The 22912-nt window shown below is 42.5% G+C and overlaps 1 protein-coding gene across 4 annotated transcripts; it reads right to left on the minus strand.

Annotated features, from left to right (window-relative positions):
• Window positions 1–1091: 1091 nt before the first annotated feature.
• Window positions 1092–9918, minus strand: CNBP (CCHC-type zinc finger nucleic acid binding protein). 4 transcript variants are annotated; one of them, XM_084292648.1, is made up of 5 exons: window positions 9751–9918; window positions 3309–3428; window positions 2939–3034; window positions 2552–2753; window positions 1092–2069 (listed from the first exon to the last, which is right to left on the minus strand). In XM_084292648.1, exons 2-5 carry the CDS (start codon window positions 3409–3411, stop codon window positions 1952–1954), a joined length of 519 nt encoding a protein of 172 aa, XP_084148774.1. In that variant the 5' UTR covers window positions 3412–3428; window positions 9751–9918; the 3' UTR covers window positions 1092–1951. The 4 variants fall into 4 exon arrangements, with proteins under 4 accessions (XP_084148774.1, XP_084148776.1, XP_084148775.1 ...); XM_084292650.1 differs by having other exon boundaries at window positions 2939–3031; window positions 9751–9917; XM_084292649.1 differs by having other exon boundaries at window positions 2552–2750; window positions 9751–9916.
• Between the last annotated feature and the right edge of the window lie 12994 nt (window positions 9919–22912).

Raw genomic sequence — 22912 nt, forward strand, 5'->3', positions numbered from 1 at the left:
GGACAGGCTTTGCTCAGCACACAGCATGGCTGAGGGCAGCCCGCCAAGGCATGAGCAGCCTGCAGCAGCTCTCACCACATCATTTGGGCTTTGCACTCTCCAGAAATGCCCTCTGCATTTGTCAGACAGAAGCAAGTACTTGGATTTTGTACTGCTCCAAGTAGCAAGAGGATTCATTTTACATGCTTCCAAGTAGCTTTCACCAGCTTCCTTCCATCCCTCTCAGCAGTATTATCAGCGCAGACTTTCTAAAATCCCACTCAGGATGTCAGTCAAGTGATCCGGGCTGTTTACATAGTGCTTAGTACTTTTATTAAAAATGTTTTCTCCCCGCTCTCCCTTTCTCCCCGAAACGCAGCTCAGACTTCTACAGGCTTTCAAATTTTCAGCCTGAGTTTGCTACTCAGGTGCCAGGTCCTGCACTTTGGCCACAACCACCCCATGCAGCACTACAGGCTCAGGGCAGTGGTTTGAAATCTGCACAGAGGAAAAGGACCTGGGGTTGCTGATTGATGCTCGCCTGAACATGAGCCAGCAGTATGCCCAGGTGGCCAAGGCCAACGGCATCCTGGCTTGTGTCAGTAGTGCAGCCAGCAGGAACAGGGAGGTGATTGCCCCCCCGTGCTCTGCCCTGTTGAGGCCTGCTCATAGGTGGAGCATCGTTTTCAGTTTTGGGCCCCTCACTACAAGAAGGGCATCAAGGCCCACAGTGGTGAAGGCTGAAATACTGCTAGCACATTAATAAACTACTCCAGGTTGTATTTGAAATGTGCTGTACATCCAACAAGTGATGTGCCTTTGACAACTTCAAAGTGGAAGAAGTGCTTTATCAGCATCAGATAAGATATGTAGCAAGCCCCCCATGAGAACAAACCATTCACATACACCAGAGGCAGATCAGCAATAGTCTAGAAGGCCTACATACTCAGTGTATGGACGGTCTGATGCTAGAGGATGGAAACTTAACGTAAGATAGAACAAAAGAGAAGTCCAAACTGAACTTTTTACACCTCCACATACCCCTTTTTAATATGTTATTTTGCACTGTGTACATGAAAACCAAAAATAAACAAAAGGAACTTTAGCCAAACTCCCCTTCCTCCTCCAGCTTTATTGATAGTTTAAAATTACATTTTCTATGTTCTAGGACTTCAATTGCTTTTACCATCTTACTTTAAAAACTGATTACAAGCAAATGAAACTCAGTTGTCTAAGTGATATAGTATACAAAAATAACATCTTGATTTCTGTGAAAATGCATTTATTTGCAACTCCTGAATAGCTCCAAATTGTATATGCTATGAGCACTGATGTCTGGGTTTCAGATTTACTTTGAAGTATTTATTCAAAAGCTTCCCATTACGTTCTGTATCTCCAACATGAACATTCATTGACTGAATTACTGTTATTTTAAGTTTATTCCTGATTTCTCTCTCTCTCTCATGGCCATTAACAGGCATGTGCATCTTGTTTATTTACTCCCACTCAGCTATATGCTCTAGGTAGGGCCTGATACAGATATTACTTGGTGTTAACAGCTACTGAGGTCAGACAATCCAAGGCCATTGTAATAAAATTAAAGTTATGAGGAAGTTTAAGACACTTCCAGAATTTCTTTCTTCCTGCATAGAATCGCTTCCATGTAACCCAGAGAGGGTTTGCTGGTCTGACTCAACTCTTCCCACTCATCAATCCCTATTCACCAGTGGCACGGAAAGGGGGTTCTTTAACAAAGCATTATACATAACACCTCTACCAAACTAAACATAAACATTTTTGTAGTTAAATGCAGAAAGTTGATTTTTCCACCCCTTTCCTCCTTTTACACGGCAAGTAAAGCTCACTGGCCTGGGAGTAGCCTCTATCTGCCAACCTTTGGCCAGTGAAGAGGATTCAGAGAAAAATAATACAACCATCAATCAGAAAAAGGAGGGGCGACAAAGGAAAATAATTAGGCTGTAGCTTCAATTGTGCATTCCCGTGCAAGGTGCCCTGACTCGCCGCAGCGATAGCAGTTGACTTCACTGGTCTTGCTGCAGTTGATGGCTACATGGCCAGTTTCACCACACCTGCAGACAAAAAAAAAAGAATCAAAAGATTAAGATTTGATTCCAAACCACCCAGAGAAGTTACTGTTCTGCCAACCGTGCTGGCTACTTTGATTTCATGCAAGACTTGTTCTGTACTCAATTCTTCTGCTTCAGCGTTCTCATGTTCTTCCACGAGGTATGAACCAGGAACTGATCAACTTACACTGATCACTGTGTACGCCAAAACCACAGGGCAAACACAGATTTTACTTATTTTTAATTGCCAGACTTTCCTCATTCTAATGATTCTCCTGTTTAGCCTTGTATGAAGATAACTGGCTTTAACTCAGATACAACGTGTTTTCCCTTCCTCCACAGAAGGGAATCTTGGAGGGGGTGAAAAATACTGCACTCATGAGCACACTGTAGCAGGTACAGGCACAAGCAACAGTTTGAAGCCAGCTTTTCAGACAGATTTAACAGCTGCTTCTCAACTTTTGAGTATTAGTAGATGCTCTTACCTATAGCATTTCACTTTGGTGCAGTCTTTTTGAATGTGTCCAAACTCTCCGCAAGAGTAGCACTTCTGCTCATCTGCATGGTCACAGTCGCGAGCGAGATGGCCAGGTTTGCCACAGTTGTAGCAGCACTGCTCTCTCTCCCTCTTCGGCTCCTTGCAGTCCTTCGCAATGTGGCCACCTCTACCGCAGTTATAGCAGGCTTCCACAATAAGAAAAACATACCAAACAAGACTATAAAACCTTGGTAGACTGAGGTGTAGCATGCTTCTAATGAAGGACATTTACTCTGCTTCCAGCGAATTATGCAAGCAGTGAACAATAGCATTCTCTTCAACCACAGACCTCTGTCCATGTAATTGAAGAGATAGAATATTTAGTGATACTTACCATCCTCCTGAAGATCACAGTCCTTGGCAAGATGGCCAGACTCACCACAGCGGTAACAGATGTCCGGCAGAGATGAAGACATGAACTGGAAGCCTGCTTGAAATGGGTAACAGGAGAAAAAAAGGCTTAAGAATATTCTTAACTTAATCCCTAAGAGTTCATCAAGGACACTGGCAGCTGAACTGACACATCCAGTTTAGTCTCAGGAGCCCTTGCATAATTCTTATGCAGACTTAAGAACCAGGGAAGTTTATCACCAATTTACGTCTCAGCTTTTGCTCACCTGAAGTCAGTTTGACATAGCACTGACAACAGACAGCTGGAGACATCTTACTGTATATTTAAGCAGAAAACCATGGCAATCACTTACCTCTGCCACGGCTTCTCATCCCACGGCCACGGCCAATCCCAGTTGGGCACTCCCGAGCCCAGTGGCCAGTACGCCCACACTTGAAGCACTCGTTGCTGCTCATGGCTGCAGATCACCTGCCTGAGGGCAAAAAAAATAAAATACATTTTTAGAACACTTTCCCTCCCCAGGCTCAGGTAAGAGACATACCCATGATCGTAACAGCCTTACTGTCACGCTCTCCTCCAGTAATACCTTCTTCTCATCACTCAGTTAAACTCAAAAGCCAGCTACTTATCTCCGTTTCTTCCTAGTCATTTCTTTCTGTTGGAGTACCTGGCATCTACTTTTCTTCACTAACCAAACTACATTCTAAAAGCTCCTTTTAAAAGCTAAAGAGTAGGCAATACTACAGCTAAGGCCCTGAAGAGTGAGTTAGCTTAGTATCTGTTAGTTCTTTTATGATATAAAGAGCAGTTATCTGACCTAAAGAATAGTCATTTCTCAGAGTTCACTTCAATATATTAACTTACATTTCAGGATACGTATTTCACTCCTCAGTTTACATGGAAGAAAATGCTCAAGACATTTGGCTTCCCTAAAAGACATCAGAGACTTGCCAGATATCTAGAAGGCTAACTTGGAAAACATTCTTAGAATGCTAGGGAAACATCGGATAGGCATGCCTGTCCATGACAGTACAAACCACTTTTGCCCATATTGGGGAATGGAGGAAGGCGTCTCATTGATCGGGGAAGCCGGTCTGCCACAGACCACTGAAGCAGTGGCAAGGATGGGATAGGTTAAAGAGACTGCAGACACAGTACCTTAGCTTGCCTAAGGTATAAAGCAATTAGGCATGGCTTCTGGAACTGTAAACAGCAGAGCAAGTTAAATATTTAAAGTGGATATTGTTTAAAGTCTGCCTGAAGACAAGTTTAAAATGCCCTCGTTTATAAATACATATATTAAGCTGAATACTTCATATGCTCTCTCCCAATTCATTACACTTAACTCAACGGAAGCAGAATCATTAGCCCTATGTTTTGTTAGTGTACCTGATCCCCGGGCTGTTCTTCCTATAACCCTACAACATCATGGTATAGAATGCTTAAAAAAAAAAACAAAAAAAACACACAACTTTTAAAAGTTGCATACCAAAATAGTAAAGACTATTCTGTATGTTCCCATAGGGACACCTTCAAATAAAAATATGAAACAATGGTAACAACCAGAACTGCTAGCCTATTCAAACAGAACATCTGTCAAACATCTCAAATTACCAAGAATATGGATGAGTAGCATCTTGAAGGGAGTCAAAAAAGAAGCAGTAATAACACCACAACCTCAAGAAGAACCAGAGTTAGCATCCTGACATTAAGAACTTAAATGGATATAGTATAAGCTTTAAAAAAGCTTTGTCACTTTTCCCTCAGAAGAGTTCCTTTCTCTCCAGCTGCCTTCTGCAGAGACCATCCATCCTCCCCACCACAATAAAAGCAGGAAAGTTTAAAGTACATGAGACGTGAAGCTTAATAGGCTACTTCTGTAATCCCACATCTACATTCCAACTGGATCAGATAATATTTGCTCTTAAAATGAAATTCTGCAATGAAAGGATGCGAGCAGATCTTCAACAGACATCAAGAACAAAACAACTTTCTATGAGCTCTTGATTTTATACATAACTCAGACTTTTCACATGCTAGCAGGTATTTACTACTTCCTCTGTGCTCAAAGTCTCTAACTTATTAGGACACCCAAGGGTGAAGAGCTGCCTACTATGGTAGCAGCAGCTGGTATCCGTGTGCTCTTGTTTCGGCCTGTTTTCATAGCAACCATGTTGACACAGCAGAAGAAAAACACTGGCAAAGCTGACTGCAGGAGCTGGTCTTGACACAATAGTTGATGCTGCTTTAAGTTTCCATGAGACAAGATGGGGTCTCCGGTTTACGTGTTGGGACATAGTCCCCACTCAACCTGCAACTCTTACAGGTCAGCACATTAAGGTGTTATTGAAGAGGCCTTGCACTGCTGTCCCAAGAGTGGAACAGTACAGCACCAGTTTCAGCTGCACTGAATACGTCTCTACAGATGTAAGTAACAACTCCAGCATCACTGGAACCACGCACTAGGTAATCCTGCCACATCATGCTGTAATAAGTATCACCAGCAGTTACCTGTGTGCCTAACATAACCACCCAGGTTAACCTATGGTAAAAGACAAATGGTTTATTGGTGAACTAAACCTCCTTTAGATATGCACTGGAGAAGCTTTTATGCCTAGATGTACCAGCCAGCTACATCTGTCTGCCAGTCACTACCTGCACAAGGGACAAAGAGCACAACACTCACTGCCCCAGAGGAATTTGAAAACAAGTTTTACATCTGATCCAAAACTGTCTCCTATTTAAAGCCACTCCTTCAAGAAACAAAAAACTCAAGTTTCTCTTCCCCTAGTATTTCTCAAATTGGCCAAGTAGGATTATGCAAACTGAGTAAGAAATCTAGAGGACAATAAGCAACAGTTTCTGCACAACTTGAACAGAAGATTCACTTTGCAACCTTTATCTTCAGAGGCCCGCTTTTTCCCTGCACACAGACCTTTGAAGGCTACAGCTGTTATTAGCATAGGATCACAAAGCACAGCACTCCATCTCCAGGTATTTTAGGCATACGAAAGTACCAAACCGTTTGTCTGGACTTCTATTCACCAGTATTTTTACGTCTAGTATCTGCGTTCTTTGTGTAGAAGATCTGAAACTGAACGCAAGTTCACCAGCTGGAGGTGCAGTCAGCTGACACTAGTTTTATTTACCCTCCCATTCTAAGAAGCCTTATACAGGACAAAGTTCCTCAACAATGTAAACTGTTTAAAAAAAAAAAAAAAGTAAGAGTTTAGTTTTCAGATTAAGCCAACACTTTTAATGAACAATATCCAGAAGAGGTTGGTTCCATACAGCGAGTCCTTAAATGGACACCTTCCAAGCAGTTTGGACACCACTTTTTAGTTACTTAAAAGAAAAAAGACTAGTTTTAAATCCACTGAAGTTCAAGTTAGTCACTACTTCTTCACACTGGCATTACAGACAAGTTCTCAACAGTCCCTTTTATCTATCAAGGCCACCTTAAATAGGCCTTCTACGATAAGGCTGCTTGTTGAGGTTGTTTTCTCTCAGTCACATCTATCAATGATTTCCATAGCTCAAATGCATTACACAAACTAACTCCTCCCCTGCTGACATTCCAGAATTATTCTGCAAGACAGACCAGATGAGGCCGTGGCTCAGCATAAGATTCCAAAACTCTGAGAGAAACACAAATCTAGCTGCCTCAAATCACACCTTTCTGTGAAGGAGCGAAGGCAGACATTCACCAGAACTCCTTGTACAGGCCTCCTTAACCGGAGTTTGAAGCCGAAATAAATCACTTTACAACTATTTACTAAATCATGTCTTCACACACATTCAGAAATACCCCAGTCTGTTTTAGTAGCCGATCCAGACCAGGCGACGGAAAGAACTACCACTAATCTCCACTGCAATGCTGTTTTATTGCTTTTGCTTTAGGTGCCATCTAAAAAAAGAAGCCTGCTCTAACAGACAAAAGCAGAACTAACTTGGGCTCCTCACAGGAGGAACCTAAGCTATCCTCCAGAGTTTTAAAGAGAGGACAAATGAGTTCTTGGCAATTCACCAGCGCACAACGCTCACTCCAGCTATCTGAAAGAAATCTGACTGCAACCTACAGAAGCAGGTAACGTGTCGAAGCTAGAATTTACTGAGCAACCCTGATCAATGCAACAGGTAGCAGAAGTTTCATCACAGGCAGCAGTTAAGTGTTTTTGCCAGAACCTGTGCTGCTCCCTGCTATGTCAATGGAGTTCTCATATATGGGAAACTGCTAGGTAGAAAGGATCAGAACCATAAAACTGATGTCTCCCACTCTAAACACGTTCTCTTTTGTCTTATTTAGGGAACCATCACTAATTTTATTTTAGATACATTTACTAAAAAAAACTGTCATCTTTACATGCACTTACGGTCACATTTTACAACCAGAAAGTCATGGACACCCAAGATCACAATACTGAGCAGGAGTTACTGTCTCCTGGAGACAAGCGAATGAGTGGTCCTGTCAGTACAAGCAGTGGATTATGTAGGGGACAGACTAAACCAGAGAGAAGAGGACAACTTTGGGAGCAACAGAAAATAGTTGCAAGGACATACCGCAGACACCTCTAGATACAAGCAGTTCTCTAGAATTTGACAGCTTGCTAATAGTTCAAGTCCAATGGAACAGTGGCAATTATATTTATTATACTTACCAAATGCTTCCTTTGATCTACAAGTATCACATCCAGTTGGTATTAATAGAACTTCACTCCTTCAAAGGAGGGACTAAAGAGAACCCACTGCTAAAACCAGCATGCTTATTTAAGAGCTCTTTGGCAAATCAGCTGCATCAAGGAGGCAAAGACTGAGAAGTCAGCCATTTCTATCCAGGCTGTTGGTGACCAACAAACAATACCAAGCCTGAATGTGACAAGTCAGCCCACAGCCAGGCTGAAGACAGCAAAAAACACACGCAAGAGCAGGCAGAGCTCTGCTTTTCCAAGAGATTAAGAAACAGAAAGAAGTACTGTCAGAAGTGTCAGCATTTTGTTTCAAAGGAGCAATCAAAATATTACTCATTTAAAAATAAATGCTACCCATAAAGAAGTTTATTTCCCAACAAGAATGTTTGGGAAGTCCAGAACTCAAGACACGTGACCGTGACTGTGTACACAGAATTAGTGATGCTTCAGCCTCCAGCTTTTCTTCTCACAAGGAAAACATACATAATTAAGTATTTTGACCACCAGGTAAAAATACTTCAATTCCAGAAGAAAGCAGTTTGAGAAAGAAAACCTCCAGCAATTGAGAGCTGAGCCATCAAATCCAGATCTCCTCACTACATTCCACAGGCAAACTTGACTGCCTGATTTGAGAATTCTGGATATTAACTAAAATTCAAGAACTTGGACCCCTATTGTGAGGTCAGAAGCCAGGTCAGAAAGACATTAAGATTGAGGTATCTGAATCAACTTGTAGTTCTTGGATAGCTTTGTTGACTACAAATTGACAACAGAGTTACAAAACACTTCTTTTGATTAACTTTTGTTCTTTCTGCCTACCCATACTCACTAGCACGCAGGCTGTGACAATCTACAGGCTATTTACCAAATGGGCACATTCCATTCTTCCCCTTTACATTCTTACTGCTATCTGGGCTGTTTTCAAGTTCTGAACTTCAGAATGCAGTATCAGCAACGTGCAAACTTCATGTAAAAGCTAGTCCAGACGTTAACTAAGTCATTTAAGGAAAAAGAAAAGGTAGATCAGCCCCATAACTGGCAAGGTTCTCCTCCAACTCTAGAGAACTCGTTTAACTCTTTCCACTTTGGATGGGCACAGGATTGCTTCTCTAGGCCAGTCTGCGCTGAGGAAGAAAACACGGAGCAGGCAACCCTAAGGCTTCAGCCACGGGCTCTAATTAAGCGCTGCAACAGAAATAAAACGCGCTCTTAAAGTTAATAATTCGTCGTGACGACTCTGCGTGCTGAATGAGTAACAGCGGTTACTCGAGAACTACGCCTGACGAGCACTCAAATCGAACGCAGCTCCACTACTCCGCGCCGCGGAGCTGCCGCGGGCTCTTTTTCCTATCCATTTATAGGCCCCGCTCGGGCTCGGGGCCGTGCCGGGGGGAGGCCAGCAGCCGCCGCGGCTCCTCGCCCCGAGCCGCCGCCGGGGCCCAGCACGTGGGCGGCCACGTGGTGCGCCCGGGCCCAGGCCCCGCCGACACCGCGCCGCCGGGGGCCCGCTGCCCCGGCCGGGCTCAGCTCGGGAGGGCGAGAAAAAAATAAGGAGAAAAGTTGAGAAAAAAGAGGGAAAGAGAGAGAGCTTTGAGTGCAGCCGCTTCCCAGCACCCCCCCCCCCCCCCCCAACTCTCCCCGCACCGTTCCTCTCCCCCCTCCCCTCCCCCCCCCGGGGTGAGGTCTCCCCGCGGCCCGTTCCCCCCGCTCCCGCTCCCTTCCCTCCCGTCCCCCCCCTCCCCTCCGCTCCCCTCCTTTCTTCCCCCGGCCCTCCCCGCGCCCCCCCTGCCCCCGTTCTCCCTGCGGCCCGGCCGGGGCACACGGCTGCCGTAGGACCTCGGCCCAGAGGTGCGGCCCAGGCCGCCCCGCGCCCAGCCCTTGGCCCGGCCCCGTTCCCCGAGCGGCCCCGACCCGCACAGACCCGCACCAGCCCCCACAGACCCCCCCCTTTACCCCCTTCCCTTCCCTTCCCCCCCCGCCCCGCCGCCCAGGCCCGGCCCGGCCCCGCTTTCCCGCGCTAGGCCCGAGTGCGCCAGCGCCGCCATCCCCTCGCCCTCCGCCGCCATCCCCCGCTCCCGGGGCCTCCCCCCCCGGCCCGGCCGTTACCCGCGGGCTGCCGGGCGCGCTGCGGCGGCGGCTGGCGGCGGACGGAGGGCGCCGAGGGAAGGCGCCGAGGAGAGGCCGCGCTGCTCTGCCCGCCCGCTCCGCTCCCTTCTGGCTGCGCCACACGCGGCTTGCACACGGCCCCGCGCGCTCCCCCCGCCCCTCCCTACTACTCTGCGCACGGCCCGGCGGAGCCCCCCCTCTCCGCCAATGGGCGCGGCCCGCTTCCCCCCCCCAGCGGCCAATCGGCGTCGCGAGCGCGGGCGCCCAATCGGCGCGGGCGGAAGGGGGGAGGGGCCCGCCTCCCGTGACGCGCTCCGGGGGGGGGGGGAGGGGGGCAGGCGGCCCCTGGCGGGGCGCTGCGGCACAGCGGGGCCCGCCCCGCCTCGCACCCCGCGGCCCCGCGCCCCTCAGCGCCCCGCGGCCGCGGAGCTGACCGTCCCCGCCGCGTCCTCCTCAGCCCCGCTCTTCCCGGCCCCTTTGGAGCTTCCCCGCGCCCCCCGGCGGCCTCCCCGCCGCTCCCCGCACGGTTTCCGTCCCTGCCCGGGCAGCCCCGAGCGCCGGGCGCGAGGCGGGAGGCGCCGCCCGGCAGAGGCGGCCATCTTGGCGGGGCTGCGGGGCTGGCGGCAGCGCGAGGAAATGGAGGACGCGGCGCCCGGACACGGCGGGCTCGGGGGGGGGCGGCCTGTACGGGGAGCCTCCAGCCCCGTCAGTTAACAGCCGCTGTTGTTTTCTAACGCATTACAACAACAACAAAAGTTTTTGTTTTGTTTTGGATGAATCATCGAATCAATAAACTATTTAAAATCTCTCACAAAAATCTCATAAGTGATACTACTATTCAGTATTCACCTAAGATTCTTTTTCCACAAATGCTCTCCCTTTGCCCTACGAACTAGGAACCAAATATACCAGAACCACTTGTGAACGTTTTGGGGAGTGTAACACGGGCAGTATCATAATCAAGCCATCTATTTGTTCATCATAAATTCGTTGAAAATTCCCCAACTGTAAGCTTCTGCTGAAATGTCCTCCCCACCTACGGGTCCGCTGCAGGATCTCCCACCACGCGTTAGAGCTTAAAGTGTGGGTGTGGGGCTGAACGTGGCAACAAAACTTTGGACTGACCTTTCCTCAAGCTGCCTATCTTTGTATCACCGTGGTTAGGATTGTTTTATTAGAATATGAGTAGCGATGTATGTGTTCCCTTCCATGCAGTTACGTGTGGTTCACTTCAGATGGGCTTTTACATCACTAGGTTGTATTTGTGTTTCCTGTGCTGTATTTTTACATCACAGCATCAGCATTCCGGTCTGATAAGAGGGTGAGCCTTTCGGGCCTACTTCTGTTCCAGAATTCCTGTACATTACACTACTGTTTTACTGTAACTTTTGCCAACTCTCATTGTGGCATTTGTTTTACAACACTGTAAAAACTTCTGCACTATCAGCAAGCTTTGAAATCACAATAATGTTTCTTTCCACTAAAGAGTTTTAAAAATCTTTACCATCATATTTAAGTTTAATTTTCATGGCCTTTGGTTTCCTCACAAATAGATGTTACTTTTAATTTTAATTCCTACAGGTGATAAATGGAAGAAAAAATATGTTTGTTATTAAGGAAGTGCTTACAGTTTCTGAAACAAGGGTGTGCCTACACCGCATTAAAAAAAATACATTGCACAAAGAGAAGAAATAAAGAAGGAAAATCATACATCCTCAAATCTTTATTGACTTTTTTTTTTTTTCTTTTTTTTTTTCTTAGAACCTGGCTTCTGTATGAGTCTTTATGACTCAGGAATTTTAGACTGACAAAACAATTGTAGTAACTTTGCTAACTTTTTCCTGTGTTTTGCTGGTTTTACTTCTGGTGCTGTCCATGAGGCTAGGAAATCTCAAACTTAATCTTAGCAGTAATCCATAGGCTTACTGCCATACGAAGTTTTGTGACTGATACAGTAAGTAAAATCCCCTGAAGAAATCAAAACTGTTTTATTTATTTCAAATCGTATAATGGACTCTCCCTAAGCTGAAATGGGAATAGGGTGCAACTATGAGTGGAAATGCATTACTCACAAAGAGTTATTGCTGGTGACAAATCACTTGATCATCCTCTGTAAGTCTACTGCCTCAAATACAGTTCCAATTTTCTTATGATAAAGGATATTTTAAGCTATTTTTTGTTATAGTGGATGAAATCTTCCCCCAGCAGATAATAAGTCTCTTTTAACAGCATTTGTTTTTTGTACTTACCTCAAGAATTAATTTGGCTCATTATATCTTAATGAAGCTTGCAATTCTTGTTTTGCAGGTTTCTCTGATATTTGGGCAAAGGATAGTCTTGCAGTTAAAGAACAAAAGTGAGAGGCTTGACAGCTGTTTCTGGCTCAGGCAGTATTTCCTCTAGAAAACAAGGTATTCATAAAGCAAGGTAGAAGTACAAAGTATTTACTTTTCTTATGTGCAAGAAAAGTTTATCTAAGTTCCAGACTTCTCCACTGTATTAGTTCTGTCCAAAAAATTCCAATCCTCAACAACAACTTCTGAGTAACAATATTAAAAGGAGCTCAAGTACAGTAATTGTTGAAGGTAAATCCACCGTTTCAGCAATGAATAAACTGACCTAATGCGGGCAGTTCTTAGAAGTGTTGGATGCAGAAACCAATCATTTTAAGACCAAATAAAACAACAAATCACACCTTGCAAGCGATATTCGTGCATTGTTTTCTTCCAAATAGTTGGGTATGTTGGCAGAAAACTGTTTTCATTGCCAAGCAACTGCCATTGCTTCTCAACCATGTATTTTTATTTTTAAAGGAAATCTTGTTTCATTTTGCATGAGGAATTTTTCAAAACCAAAGATACCCAAAATAATCACTGGATTATAAGTATTCAAAAGAGAAACAGCTCCTGGAGTACAGCTTAGCTGAAAACAACTTGACCTCAACAGATTCAGAACAAGTGGTAGCTGCTGCCTGTTTCTTTCCCCCCATCCCAACCATTTTGCCTGACTGGAGGATAATATAGCAGAGCAGGAATAAACAGCTATCTTTACACACACAGTTCTACCTTTGGATATTATACTTTTTTTTTGTCCTAGCCTCTGCAGTAAATTTAATTCTGATGGTTCCAACGGTAAAAGAAAAACAAAGGCAGAAAATATTTGTTTTTAAAGATTGGCAAGCAACATTATCTTGCTAAGATCAATAGATTCTTTAAAATGTTCTGTACTACAGTGTCACATAAGAGAAGCATATTTTATGTCGTATAAGCCCAGTGGGTCAGCAACATCCACAAAATACTTCTGTAAAAAGATAATCATCTGTTACTGGAAAAAAAAAAAAGTCTTTAGTTCAGCTATATATATATATATTTATTTATTTAAAACAAACAAACAAACAAAACCTAACACACAGTTAATTGGTCTTTGAAAGGGGTTTGATAAAACACCCAGTGAAATCAGTTGTTGCATAGGGAAAAGGAAGGCTTGATTCTGGTTAATACTTACCCATGTAAATGACAGTTCAGTAAGAATCAGTGGTCATCTTATTAGCCTTCTGAAATCTAGAACGCATCATCTCCTGGGCGATGCAACAGATAAAAGCAAAGATCTACTTGCTTCTTTTATAAAATATTCGTATTTGTATTCAGGCTACATGGCCAAATTATTTCCTAGGCTCATATATCCATTTTCTTGAACAGTGTGTCTGTTCTAAATTAGCTATATGCAGTCTTCTAGGGTAAAATTATTCTAGTTGAAGAGAAGTAATCCTACTGAGTGATTCCTGAGGCTTACTTTGATTTATTATAGTTAGCTGATGAGATTTCAAAGAAATACTTATTTAACGTATATAATAATATAAGAATGAGTAGTTAGCTCATGACTATTGCACAGATATCCCCATTTAGAGTCAGGCAGAAAGAACTTCCTTTGTAAACTATGGAGTCCAGCTACACAATCATCTTCCTATTTCTCCAAAGAAAATAAAACCCTTAAATATGTCTGGAAAACTACTGAAAAACACTCTGTAAATATTTTTAGAGATGTATAAACATAAGTGCAGCAATGCATGTATTATTTGTCAGGGACCCGGGGGGGACAGCTTGTGGTGTGGGGAGCCAGGAGCCAAGCGTGATTACCAGGTGGTGAGGCAGGGCCCAGCCCCACAGCACACAAACAGGGGAGGCCAGGGATGGCAGCTGGGGTCAGCCAGGAGTCCACATGATGGACACGCTCATAACGAGCAGGCAGGTCTGAGATGATGCCAGGAAATCAATTTGCAGATCAGGGTCAGTGGCAGCAGAGTGAGATGCAGGCTGGTGATTGCCCCTGGCAAAGGCAGGGCTGGGATCAAGCCAAGAAGATAGTCAGGGCTCGGGTCAAGGAGGTCCATCCGTGGCCAGGCATGGGTACAGCTGCACTACGGCTGAACGTGGGGCTGAACCAGCATGCCCACCGCACAGCTCAGGCAGGGGTTGAAGGCCCAGGGCTGAGCTTAAGTGGGGCACCAGGGCCCATCAGCAGAGGTGGGGGTGGAGGCATCACGAAAAGCTGGTCAAAGCAATTAAACTCTATTAGTACACTCATGGCCCTGACATTATTACATGTACTCAATGATTCTGTTGCATCTTTAGAGTTTAAAATACTTCAAGTGAGTGACTAAATTGATTTTTCACTGGTGACGCAGATGGCTTCATTATCCAGACAGGTAATTTAAGCGTGCAACAATTTTTTTAAATTACATTAAATTGGTTATTCAGAATGATCTGTGGAATACAAAAGTTAGCGTTTACGAGGTATGAAGGAGGTCAGAAGTCTTGAGGACTCAATTAAGGCAAATGCCTGAAGCAGAAGATCAATGTCATATGAGAACAGGAAGATAAAACCTACATATAAAGACACCATGAGGTTGTGTCCCACACACCAAGCAGCCAGGGTGGCAGTCTGAGATACAGTGGGAAGATGCCTCAGAGTATTCTCTGACGTGTGCTCTTTGACATGAGAAAACAAACAAATCTACCCAAACCAAACCAAAAATCCCACTTAAATCCCACTTTTTTTTTTTTTTCTGTTCTTTTATTTTTAAATCAGTCTATAGAATAAACTATTGGCTCCAAACTGCTCTGAATATTTTAATGTCTAGTGCTATTTCCTTTTATCACCGAGGCAATTGTACCATTGAGACAATTGTTACATCTGTTGACTGGTGTGAAAGGTGTTGAAATGCACTAATATATGGTGGTCTGTACAACACTTAAAAGAACTATTTAGTGCATGATGGAGCAATCCTCACTGAAATACGTCTGTGAGACCACACATGTAAAAACAGTAGAAGAATAACCTATATAACCTGGAATGTAAAGTAGCTTAGGCACTATACAGTGATAATAATAGCAGGCATTTACATGTATGCAGTTTTGATTGAGTTCTGGTATCCCTCTAAAACAGGATATTCAACTAAAAGGTCAGGATTTGTAGTGCTGCTGCTTCTATTTTTGTGCAGTGCTCTAAGGTTAAAACATTACATTGTAAAATCAAGGTCAAGAGGTACCCTTGATTGTACCAGTGAATGCACTGAAGCACAGTAAAGTATATTATCAGCTGTCCGATCCTCAGGCATCTGCTGCAGTCAATCTGTAGCCCTGGATACTTGCTTGCTTTCAAATGCTTCTCTCGCTTCGCTCAGTCATTAATGCAAGCGATTCCAAAACTTTAGGTTTGCTGATTAGGAACCAGTGACAGAAGATCTGTAGACAGTGTTTTATTCAAAATACAATTAAAAATATTAATTATTAATGTAATGTGTTTGGACTATATGAGCCCAAGCCTTCCATGACTTAGATATCAGTTGAATGCTTATGCAATTCCATTTATGCTGTAATTCCTGATCCGTGACTCCAGAAGAGTATCAGATCCAGCAGCTAAAACTTTTGCTTTGCTGCACAATCATACTGAACTGTGCAGAATGGATTTTAAAGCCTACGTTTGGGATTCATAATCAACCCGTGCTGTATTATTGTATGTTTTCAGGCAAGCAATTGCATGTACACCAGGGACTCTACCTTGTTTATAGGGCATCCTCACGTAGCTATTCCAGTTAACTCTGTGGAAGAAGATTGTTGGGAATCCTGTGACACTTAGGAATCTTAGGAATCTTGTGTCAAGAGTGCAGCTGCAGCCCAGATACACCCAGATTCTAGAGCAGCCTCTCTAAGTTACCAAGAGGCAACTGTAGGTAAATACAGACTGTTCTAACTTGACTTGATTACAAGAGGAGAGAGCCTAGAAAAGTACAAAAGCAAAGCTTCTCTGTCCTTTCACACTCCCACCTCTCCACACTGCCAGGTTCCTAACTTAGTTTGGATGTACTAATACTCAGCTTGGATCCAAAAATGAAATGAGCTCTTTATCTGCACTTGACTGGATTCCAAATGACTTCAGTAAGAGAAGGCTGAGTAAGGACTTGGCTGTAGGTGGATCAGAGACTTTGCAGTGTTTATTTATTAAATACATCCCATTTGGTGTTCTGTTTGCAGCTTGTCAAAGCAAAAAAGGATTAAAACTTCTTTTCCCCCTAGATCTCATTACTGAAATAATGAGTGGTTTTTTTTTTTCTTTTTTTTTTTTTTCTTTTTTCCCCTCTACATTATTATTGGAACAATCTGTCAAGAAAGCAATTGAGTTGCTTTACCGTATCATAATCTTTGCCAAGAAAGGTTTAGCAGCAGGATAGGTTAATGGAAAATATTATAGCTGCATTCCTTTCAGACATAAATTCCGTGTAGAAAGATAGACATCTAATGGGAAAAAAAGGTTTTGTTCATATTACAGAGATTTATCAGCTTTATTGTGCTGTTTTTCCAATGTGCCGTTTTACCTGAAATAGTGCTGAGCACACGTGAGAGAGAGCTAAGTGAAGTTATCCGCCTCTTACTGAAGTGTGGATATAAAAATGACAGCACCTTTCAGCTTTATTACACATTAAGTAGAAGTACAATCATAATGATTACAACTACTCTTTTGTAACCAAAAGGTAATTAAAAAAGATGTCCACTTATTGCTGTGCAAAGCAAGGTCAGGGGGTATGCCTGTTGGGAAGCAGCAGCGTGAAGTCGAGGCAGAAATTATCTAAAAAATGTAAACCTTATCAACAACAAAAAGATAACTGAATTCCATGTTATTTTCAACTAACTAACAAATGAAAACTATCAGGCTCTACCAATAGAGATGACAAACAGTTTTGTAGTTCCTAGAATATTTTTAAGTGCTAAATATAGGCATGTCTCACTTCAATTGCATGAGAAACTACAAGCTGAGGATGAGTAAAAGGTCATAAAAAGGTGCATGGCATGAAGGTGAAAAAAAGCATCAGAGCAGTATGAAAAGTTATGATTAGGATGTGTATGTTAAATATTCTGCAGACCTGAATTAAGAGCTGCTTTAATTGTGTCATGAGAAGTCAGAGCAGTGTTACAAGAGCCCAGATAGGGTGGGGTTCCCCAGCAGTGCAAGTGTATTGCGTTTGGAATTGTTAAAAGTGAAGACTTCCATGTAAAAATGCCTATAATTAGTCCTGACTTCCACTCTTTTCATGGCAATTCCATATGAATTAGATAGAAATTAAACAATATTCTTCTTGTGACTGTATAGTAATACAATTTAATCTTCCTTTTTTGGTAACAACAACACTAAATTTATTGATCTAATTGTCTGCTTCAACCAAAAAGAAAAACTTCGGCTTCAATACAAGCTATTCTTCTACTGGGATATTCTCAAATTGTTTTAGTGGCTTCAGAGGCCTATTTCTTCCTAGAATAAATGGCCCTGGAAATGCAAAAGGACATTGTGAAATATTCAGAGGTTCTGGGTTTGGCTGGCTGTTAGAGCACAAACAGCCTGAATCCCTAGACTCCGTGTGTTAAGGGTAACTTAAAGCCACCTTCACAAACCAGGCCCTTGGAAGCCACTTGTAAAGGCTCAGCTTAGGACATGCTTTGCATTTCGGCACAGTGCTCAGTGCTGTTTTCACTTCTTCTGAGGTTATTTCACTGTTTTAAGCAAGACTTCTACTCAGGAAGGAAATACCTTGATTTCCTAGGCTTCTTCTGATTAACATGTGAAATTTAACTTGGTGGGTAGCTGTCTAAGTCTTGGGTTTCAGGAAGAGGATTCACTTGTGAGTGTGTATGGTCTGTGCTGTAAATTCATAGTTCATAATTCACACTAGGTGTGGATGTACTGGTGTATAGTAAATAAAGCCTTGGAAAGAGTCATATATTGCACAATAAACATTTTTTTTTTTTTTTTTTTATATATTGCTTTGGAAGAAGCAGGGGTCCTGTGGGATAAAATGAAAGAAGATGCTTCAGTTAACAACTTCAGTTCCAGTCCTGTGATACACACAGGTTGAAAGTGAGTTAAGAACACACATTGCCATCATCTGGACCTTGCCTAATCTTGGGGTGTTTTGACATCTCTTAAACGTGTATCTGCATGTGTGAATAGGTAGGAGAATCAACACAGCTCAGTGTTGTTAGCATGCCATTTTCTAGACAGTAACTGCACATGTTCTTTTGAGAAGGACAGTGCTGGATTTTCTTAGGTTAGGTTAATCTCATCAACCTCTGTTATATGCACACCTAATGCTGGTATTCCTTAAATGTGCATTCACTGGAAACGGTGTTTCCAACATCTGACCCATAGAGAAGCTGATTATTTCTGGTTATTTCTATTTTGTAATTTTATATGGGGTGACATTTTGTTTCCCTTGCGTTTTTTCTTCCCTTGTGGTTTCTCTGCAGTGGCAGGAAAATCCGCATACACATTCTGCGTGACTTTGGCATTGCACGTACTGCACACGTAGTGCACACAGGTGGTGTGCTATGTAACTAAATTCCCAGCTCACTTTTGTCAATGCCACAACAGGACAATATATCATTCGTCCTTTACTAAAAAAAAGTGGCTTACATGGCTCATAACAGAAAAACAAACAAACAAACAAATAAACAAACACCACCAACCCCCCCACCACCAGATACTATTATGAAAATGATAGGATTAAGAACTGCTATATCAAAAACAGCACAATTATAAAACATTAAAGAGAAAGATGTTCATTCTTCCATCTTCCGTAGCTTGACTAAGCTGCGTGGAAAGGAATAAAGTGAAGAGTCACTCTCTGCTCTGCTGTTTACTGCTCACTCGTAATGAGGGAAAGAAAACAGTGCCCAGTTAAAAAGGGACACCCATTTGGAAGAGGTCTGCCTAAAGTATGCATTAAATACTTGCTGACTTCTTAAGGCAAAATAATAAGTGATTTTTTTTGAAGCTTTAGTCTTAAGAATGAAGGATGCATCAGAATAAACCCAAGTCTTTCTGAATGCTTGGAAATGCTGCTTGAATTTCTTAGCCATGACATGAACAATGAGACCTCACAGTTCTAAGGCATTTTTTTCCCCAATGGTTCACGACTATTAGGCAAACTTTACAACACCTTGGGAAAGGAAGAAGAGAAACAGGATCGTTGCTGAAATACGGTCTCTTGGGTAGAAAACAGGATCTGCTTAAAAGCGCCGTTGATTCAATTTGGCCAGCGTTTTAGGTTATAGCTCTTTCAGGAAGTGTTTACAAGAATAGCAAAAAGCAGGAGTACAATAATTATAAAGTATTTTTCAAAAGAGCTGTCAGCAAAATTTCTTTGTCAATGTAAGGTACAGATGGGCAGAATAAAGTGTTTATTTATACTCCAAAAGGGGATTCCAAATGAACTACTTGAGTGATTTAATTGTCCTGGTCTATTTGGCAAATTATATCAAATGGTGCACATGGATTTCAGAACTGCAGATACTCAGTTTTCAAGGCATCTCTACTCCCAGGTTGGCAGTACAATATATAATATATGAAAACCGTTTCTTATATAAACTCTATAAAAGCAGATAGAGAAGAGTCACCTAAATGGATGATGCAGAAATGGTATTTCTTTACAGCATTCATTACTCAAATAAAATGGAGATAAAGCCTCTCTTTACTCAAAGGTATGGATTGTTTTTTTGTCACTGACTTCCTACTTCATATTATAGTAATTAAATATGTGAGAACTCATCTTAGCCTCACATTATTTGTATTATCACCAGCTTTAATAGGAACACTTCATATTAAGGTCTTTAAAAATTATTCCTTTAAGATTCAGGCAACTGAAAGCCTAGGCATAACTGTATCATAAACAACTATCTCTAGGGTTGGTCGTACTAATAAAATAAGTCATCCAGAATGATGTTTTATCCATATGAGTTTGAAAATGATAAAATACTGATTTATAGGGAAGGATAAGAAAAATGAGGTTGTATGTAAAATTACAAAAAAAGAAAAAAAAAAGAGAGAGAGAGAGAGAGAGAAATGGGATACCCCTGAAAACTGAAAAATAAGTAGAATTGTTTTCTGCATTTAATTTTCAAAAATTAGCATGTGTCTTTGTCTTTGGTGTATACCAGGATAAAACACATCATCTGCGAGGATCCTGATTATTTTCCTGGAAGCAGCTCTCACTCAGCTTCAAATTGGGAAGAGTGAGAAAAGTGACAGCAAGTGGAAAGCACACTAAGAATGTATTTTCATCTGTTAAGTTTGGAGTGACCTTGGGTGTTGCCTGGTCCCACTATTGTTACAAATGCTCATAGGGTGACTAACGTTGACACTGGAACACTCAGAAACAAATACATTAATTAGTCAACTTGATAAACAGGTTCATGGGCATGGCACTCCTGCCAGCCTAGATGAGTAATTAAAAGCTCCGTGCTCTTGATGTGAAATAGAGGCCTGAAGTCCTTGGCCTCCGTTCTATTGCTGCCTGTCACTTACTCTTTGTACAACTGCAAGTTGTGTTGTAAATGGTCCTGATGACTAAAATCCACCTAGCAATACCATGATCAATAGCCAAACTCTTTCTGCATGGAGCTGAGACTCTTCCTCCCCTAAAGGTGCTGATTGCAGCAAGCCTGGACAAGTTTCCAGTCTGAATGAAGAAGAGGGAGGCATGTTAACCAAACTGTGCCACTGTCCTCCTCTGGTGGACACAGGAGTCGCTTCCCCTTGTGCGTGCATCAAGGGAAGGCCTGATGGGGCTCTCCCGTTAAATTTTCATTTGATGAGAGGAAACCTACCTCTGCTAACATGGGAAGTGCCTTTTGGCAAGTCCATTTACTGCAGAACAGTAACTGCAGCATGTTGATGATGCCTATGAATTTCTAGACAAAATTAATCCAGAAAACCATACCAGTTATTAGAAGACATACAAAAGGTTGCAGACCAAGCACTCAGAGATTGCGGCATACTAGAGATAAGGTCCCTTATATTTTTTAATTTAGGAACCTTGTGGACAGAAGTGGAATAGCCTTTAAAGAAATAATTCAATGCCATTTTTTCCCTAGCCTCCTTGGAAGTGAATCAGGGCGGCATGCTAATGGCATGTGTACCGTGTTGCAAAAGCTGGGAGATGCACAATGGGACAGGAGACTGCAGGAAAGGGAAAGGACAACATGATGGCTCAGAGCACTGATCGTTCTCCCCTTTAACTGAATTCTGTCCATGTTTGTGTCACCTAAATATGTGTGATAACAGACAGGTCACAAAAACAAAACTTTTCACAGGTGGTGTCTAAGTCTATATGCTTCATTTTCAAAGGTTCTGTATTTGAGACACTTTCGGAAGGGAGGTATGACCACAGCTGTAGGCAAATTCATACCTTGAAGCATGGGGACGCCTGAGTTACTCAGAAGAGGTCCCAGTAAAAAAAAAAAAAAAATGCAGGAAAATTATTAGAATTTGTTACAGTCATGAGCAATCCATCAGAGTCTTCCAAAGGTAAACCCTGGGAAATAAAACACGTGATGCTCTAGCCTTCTCTGAACTACCTCCAGATAAGTGGGGGAGCCAGTGGGAGAGATGACCAAGTGAGGAAGACACAGAATTTTCTGCCTTTCCAGTTTTAAAAAGTGTCATTGTTACAGAACAGCCTGAAAAACATGATTTTTAAAAGCATAACAAACTGCTCGTGCAAGTTCCTTCACACCGGTCATTCCTTTAAAACTGAGGTTGCTCAAGTACACTTTCTACTAATAAAGATACTAAAAACCAAAGCTCCTGCATCTAAATGCAATGTTAAGCTTCACGTGCTTCCTCATACTACCATTATATCCAAGTCTCCTGACTCTGAAATTCTGAAGTCTCCTCTCTGAAGCATACCCCACCCAGTGACTTAGAGGAGTTGAGCAAACCAATCAGCACGTATCCAGCTCTATGGTTATTAAACCATCGCAGTCAGCCTTTCTGAGTCTTGGGTGTGATGCTGACCTCAGCAAGATCATGGTGCTTTGTTAATGCCAGACATACTAGTTGACATTATTCTTACTCCTCCACCCCTCCACCTCGCCAAAAATATTCTTGATCTTAGTGCAGTCTGAGCTGGCATCAGCTGCTACTTTCAGTCGCATTGGTAAGGCGATGCAGATGAGGAACCTCAGCTGAGGCGGAGATCGGTGTCCTGTATAAGAGTCCTGTATAACTTCGTAATTTCCCACTGTGCTGCGCAGGTCTCATTTGGAACTCACAGGTTTTGATGACAGCTTGCAAGACTTTGCATTGTTTCACTTTCTTTTTAGAGAATAACTGAATAGAAATATATTTCCCAAGTAAATTACTCTGGAGTACTTGGAGACTGATCAAATGCAATGTAAGTCAATGACTTTCAGTCTCTTTAACACAGGACAACTGGAAACATAGACTCTTACATAAATTGTCAAAATATAATCTGAAACTCCTGTTCATCTGTGTGTTATTTTTATTTATTTTATTTTATTTTATTTTATTTTATTTTATTTTATTTTATTTTATTTTATTTTATTTTATTTTATTTTATTATTTTTGATGCCTCTCTTTGTGTGCTTTAAGCTGAAATTCAGGAGTTCAGTACTTGTGGAAAACAGGAAAGTGAAGTCTGCTAGGAAAAGTTGAGCAGAGCCAGGGGAATCCCTCTGTACAGCCCAGCCTACGTTATGACTGAGAATAAAATCATTATTCATGTCATACCCTTACTCTTGTGCTGTGTCTGAAAATAAGCAATTTAATTATGGAAAACCGGAAAAGAAGATACTGAGAAAAAGGCTATCTC

This window comes from Netta rufina, assembly GCF_964035555.1.
Source record: "Netta rufina genome assembly, chromosome: 10".
Taxonomy (NCBI): domain Eukaryota; kingdom Metazoa; phylum Chordata; class Aves; order Anseriformes; family Anatidae; genus Netta; species Netta rufina.

What these genes read in the sequence shown, in the direction of transcription:
- CNBP (XM_084292648.1), bottom strand. Translation starts at nt 3,411, where the DNA reads ATGAGCAGCAACGAGTGCTTCAAGTGTGGGCGTACTGGCCACTGGGCT. An exon ending in GATGAGAAGCCGTGGCAGAG is followed by an intron (nt 3,035 to 3,308) that starts GTAAGTGATTGC and finishes ACCCATTTCAAG; the next exon opens with CAGGCTTCCAGTTCATGTCT. An exon ending in ACCAAAGTGAAATGCTATAG is followed by an intron (nt 2,070 to 2,551) that starts GTAAGAGCATCT and finishes TTTTGTCTGCAG; the next exon opens with GTGTGGTGAAACTGGCCATG.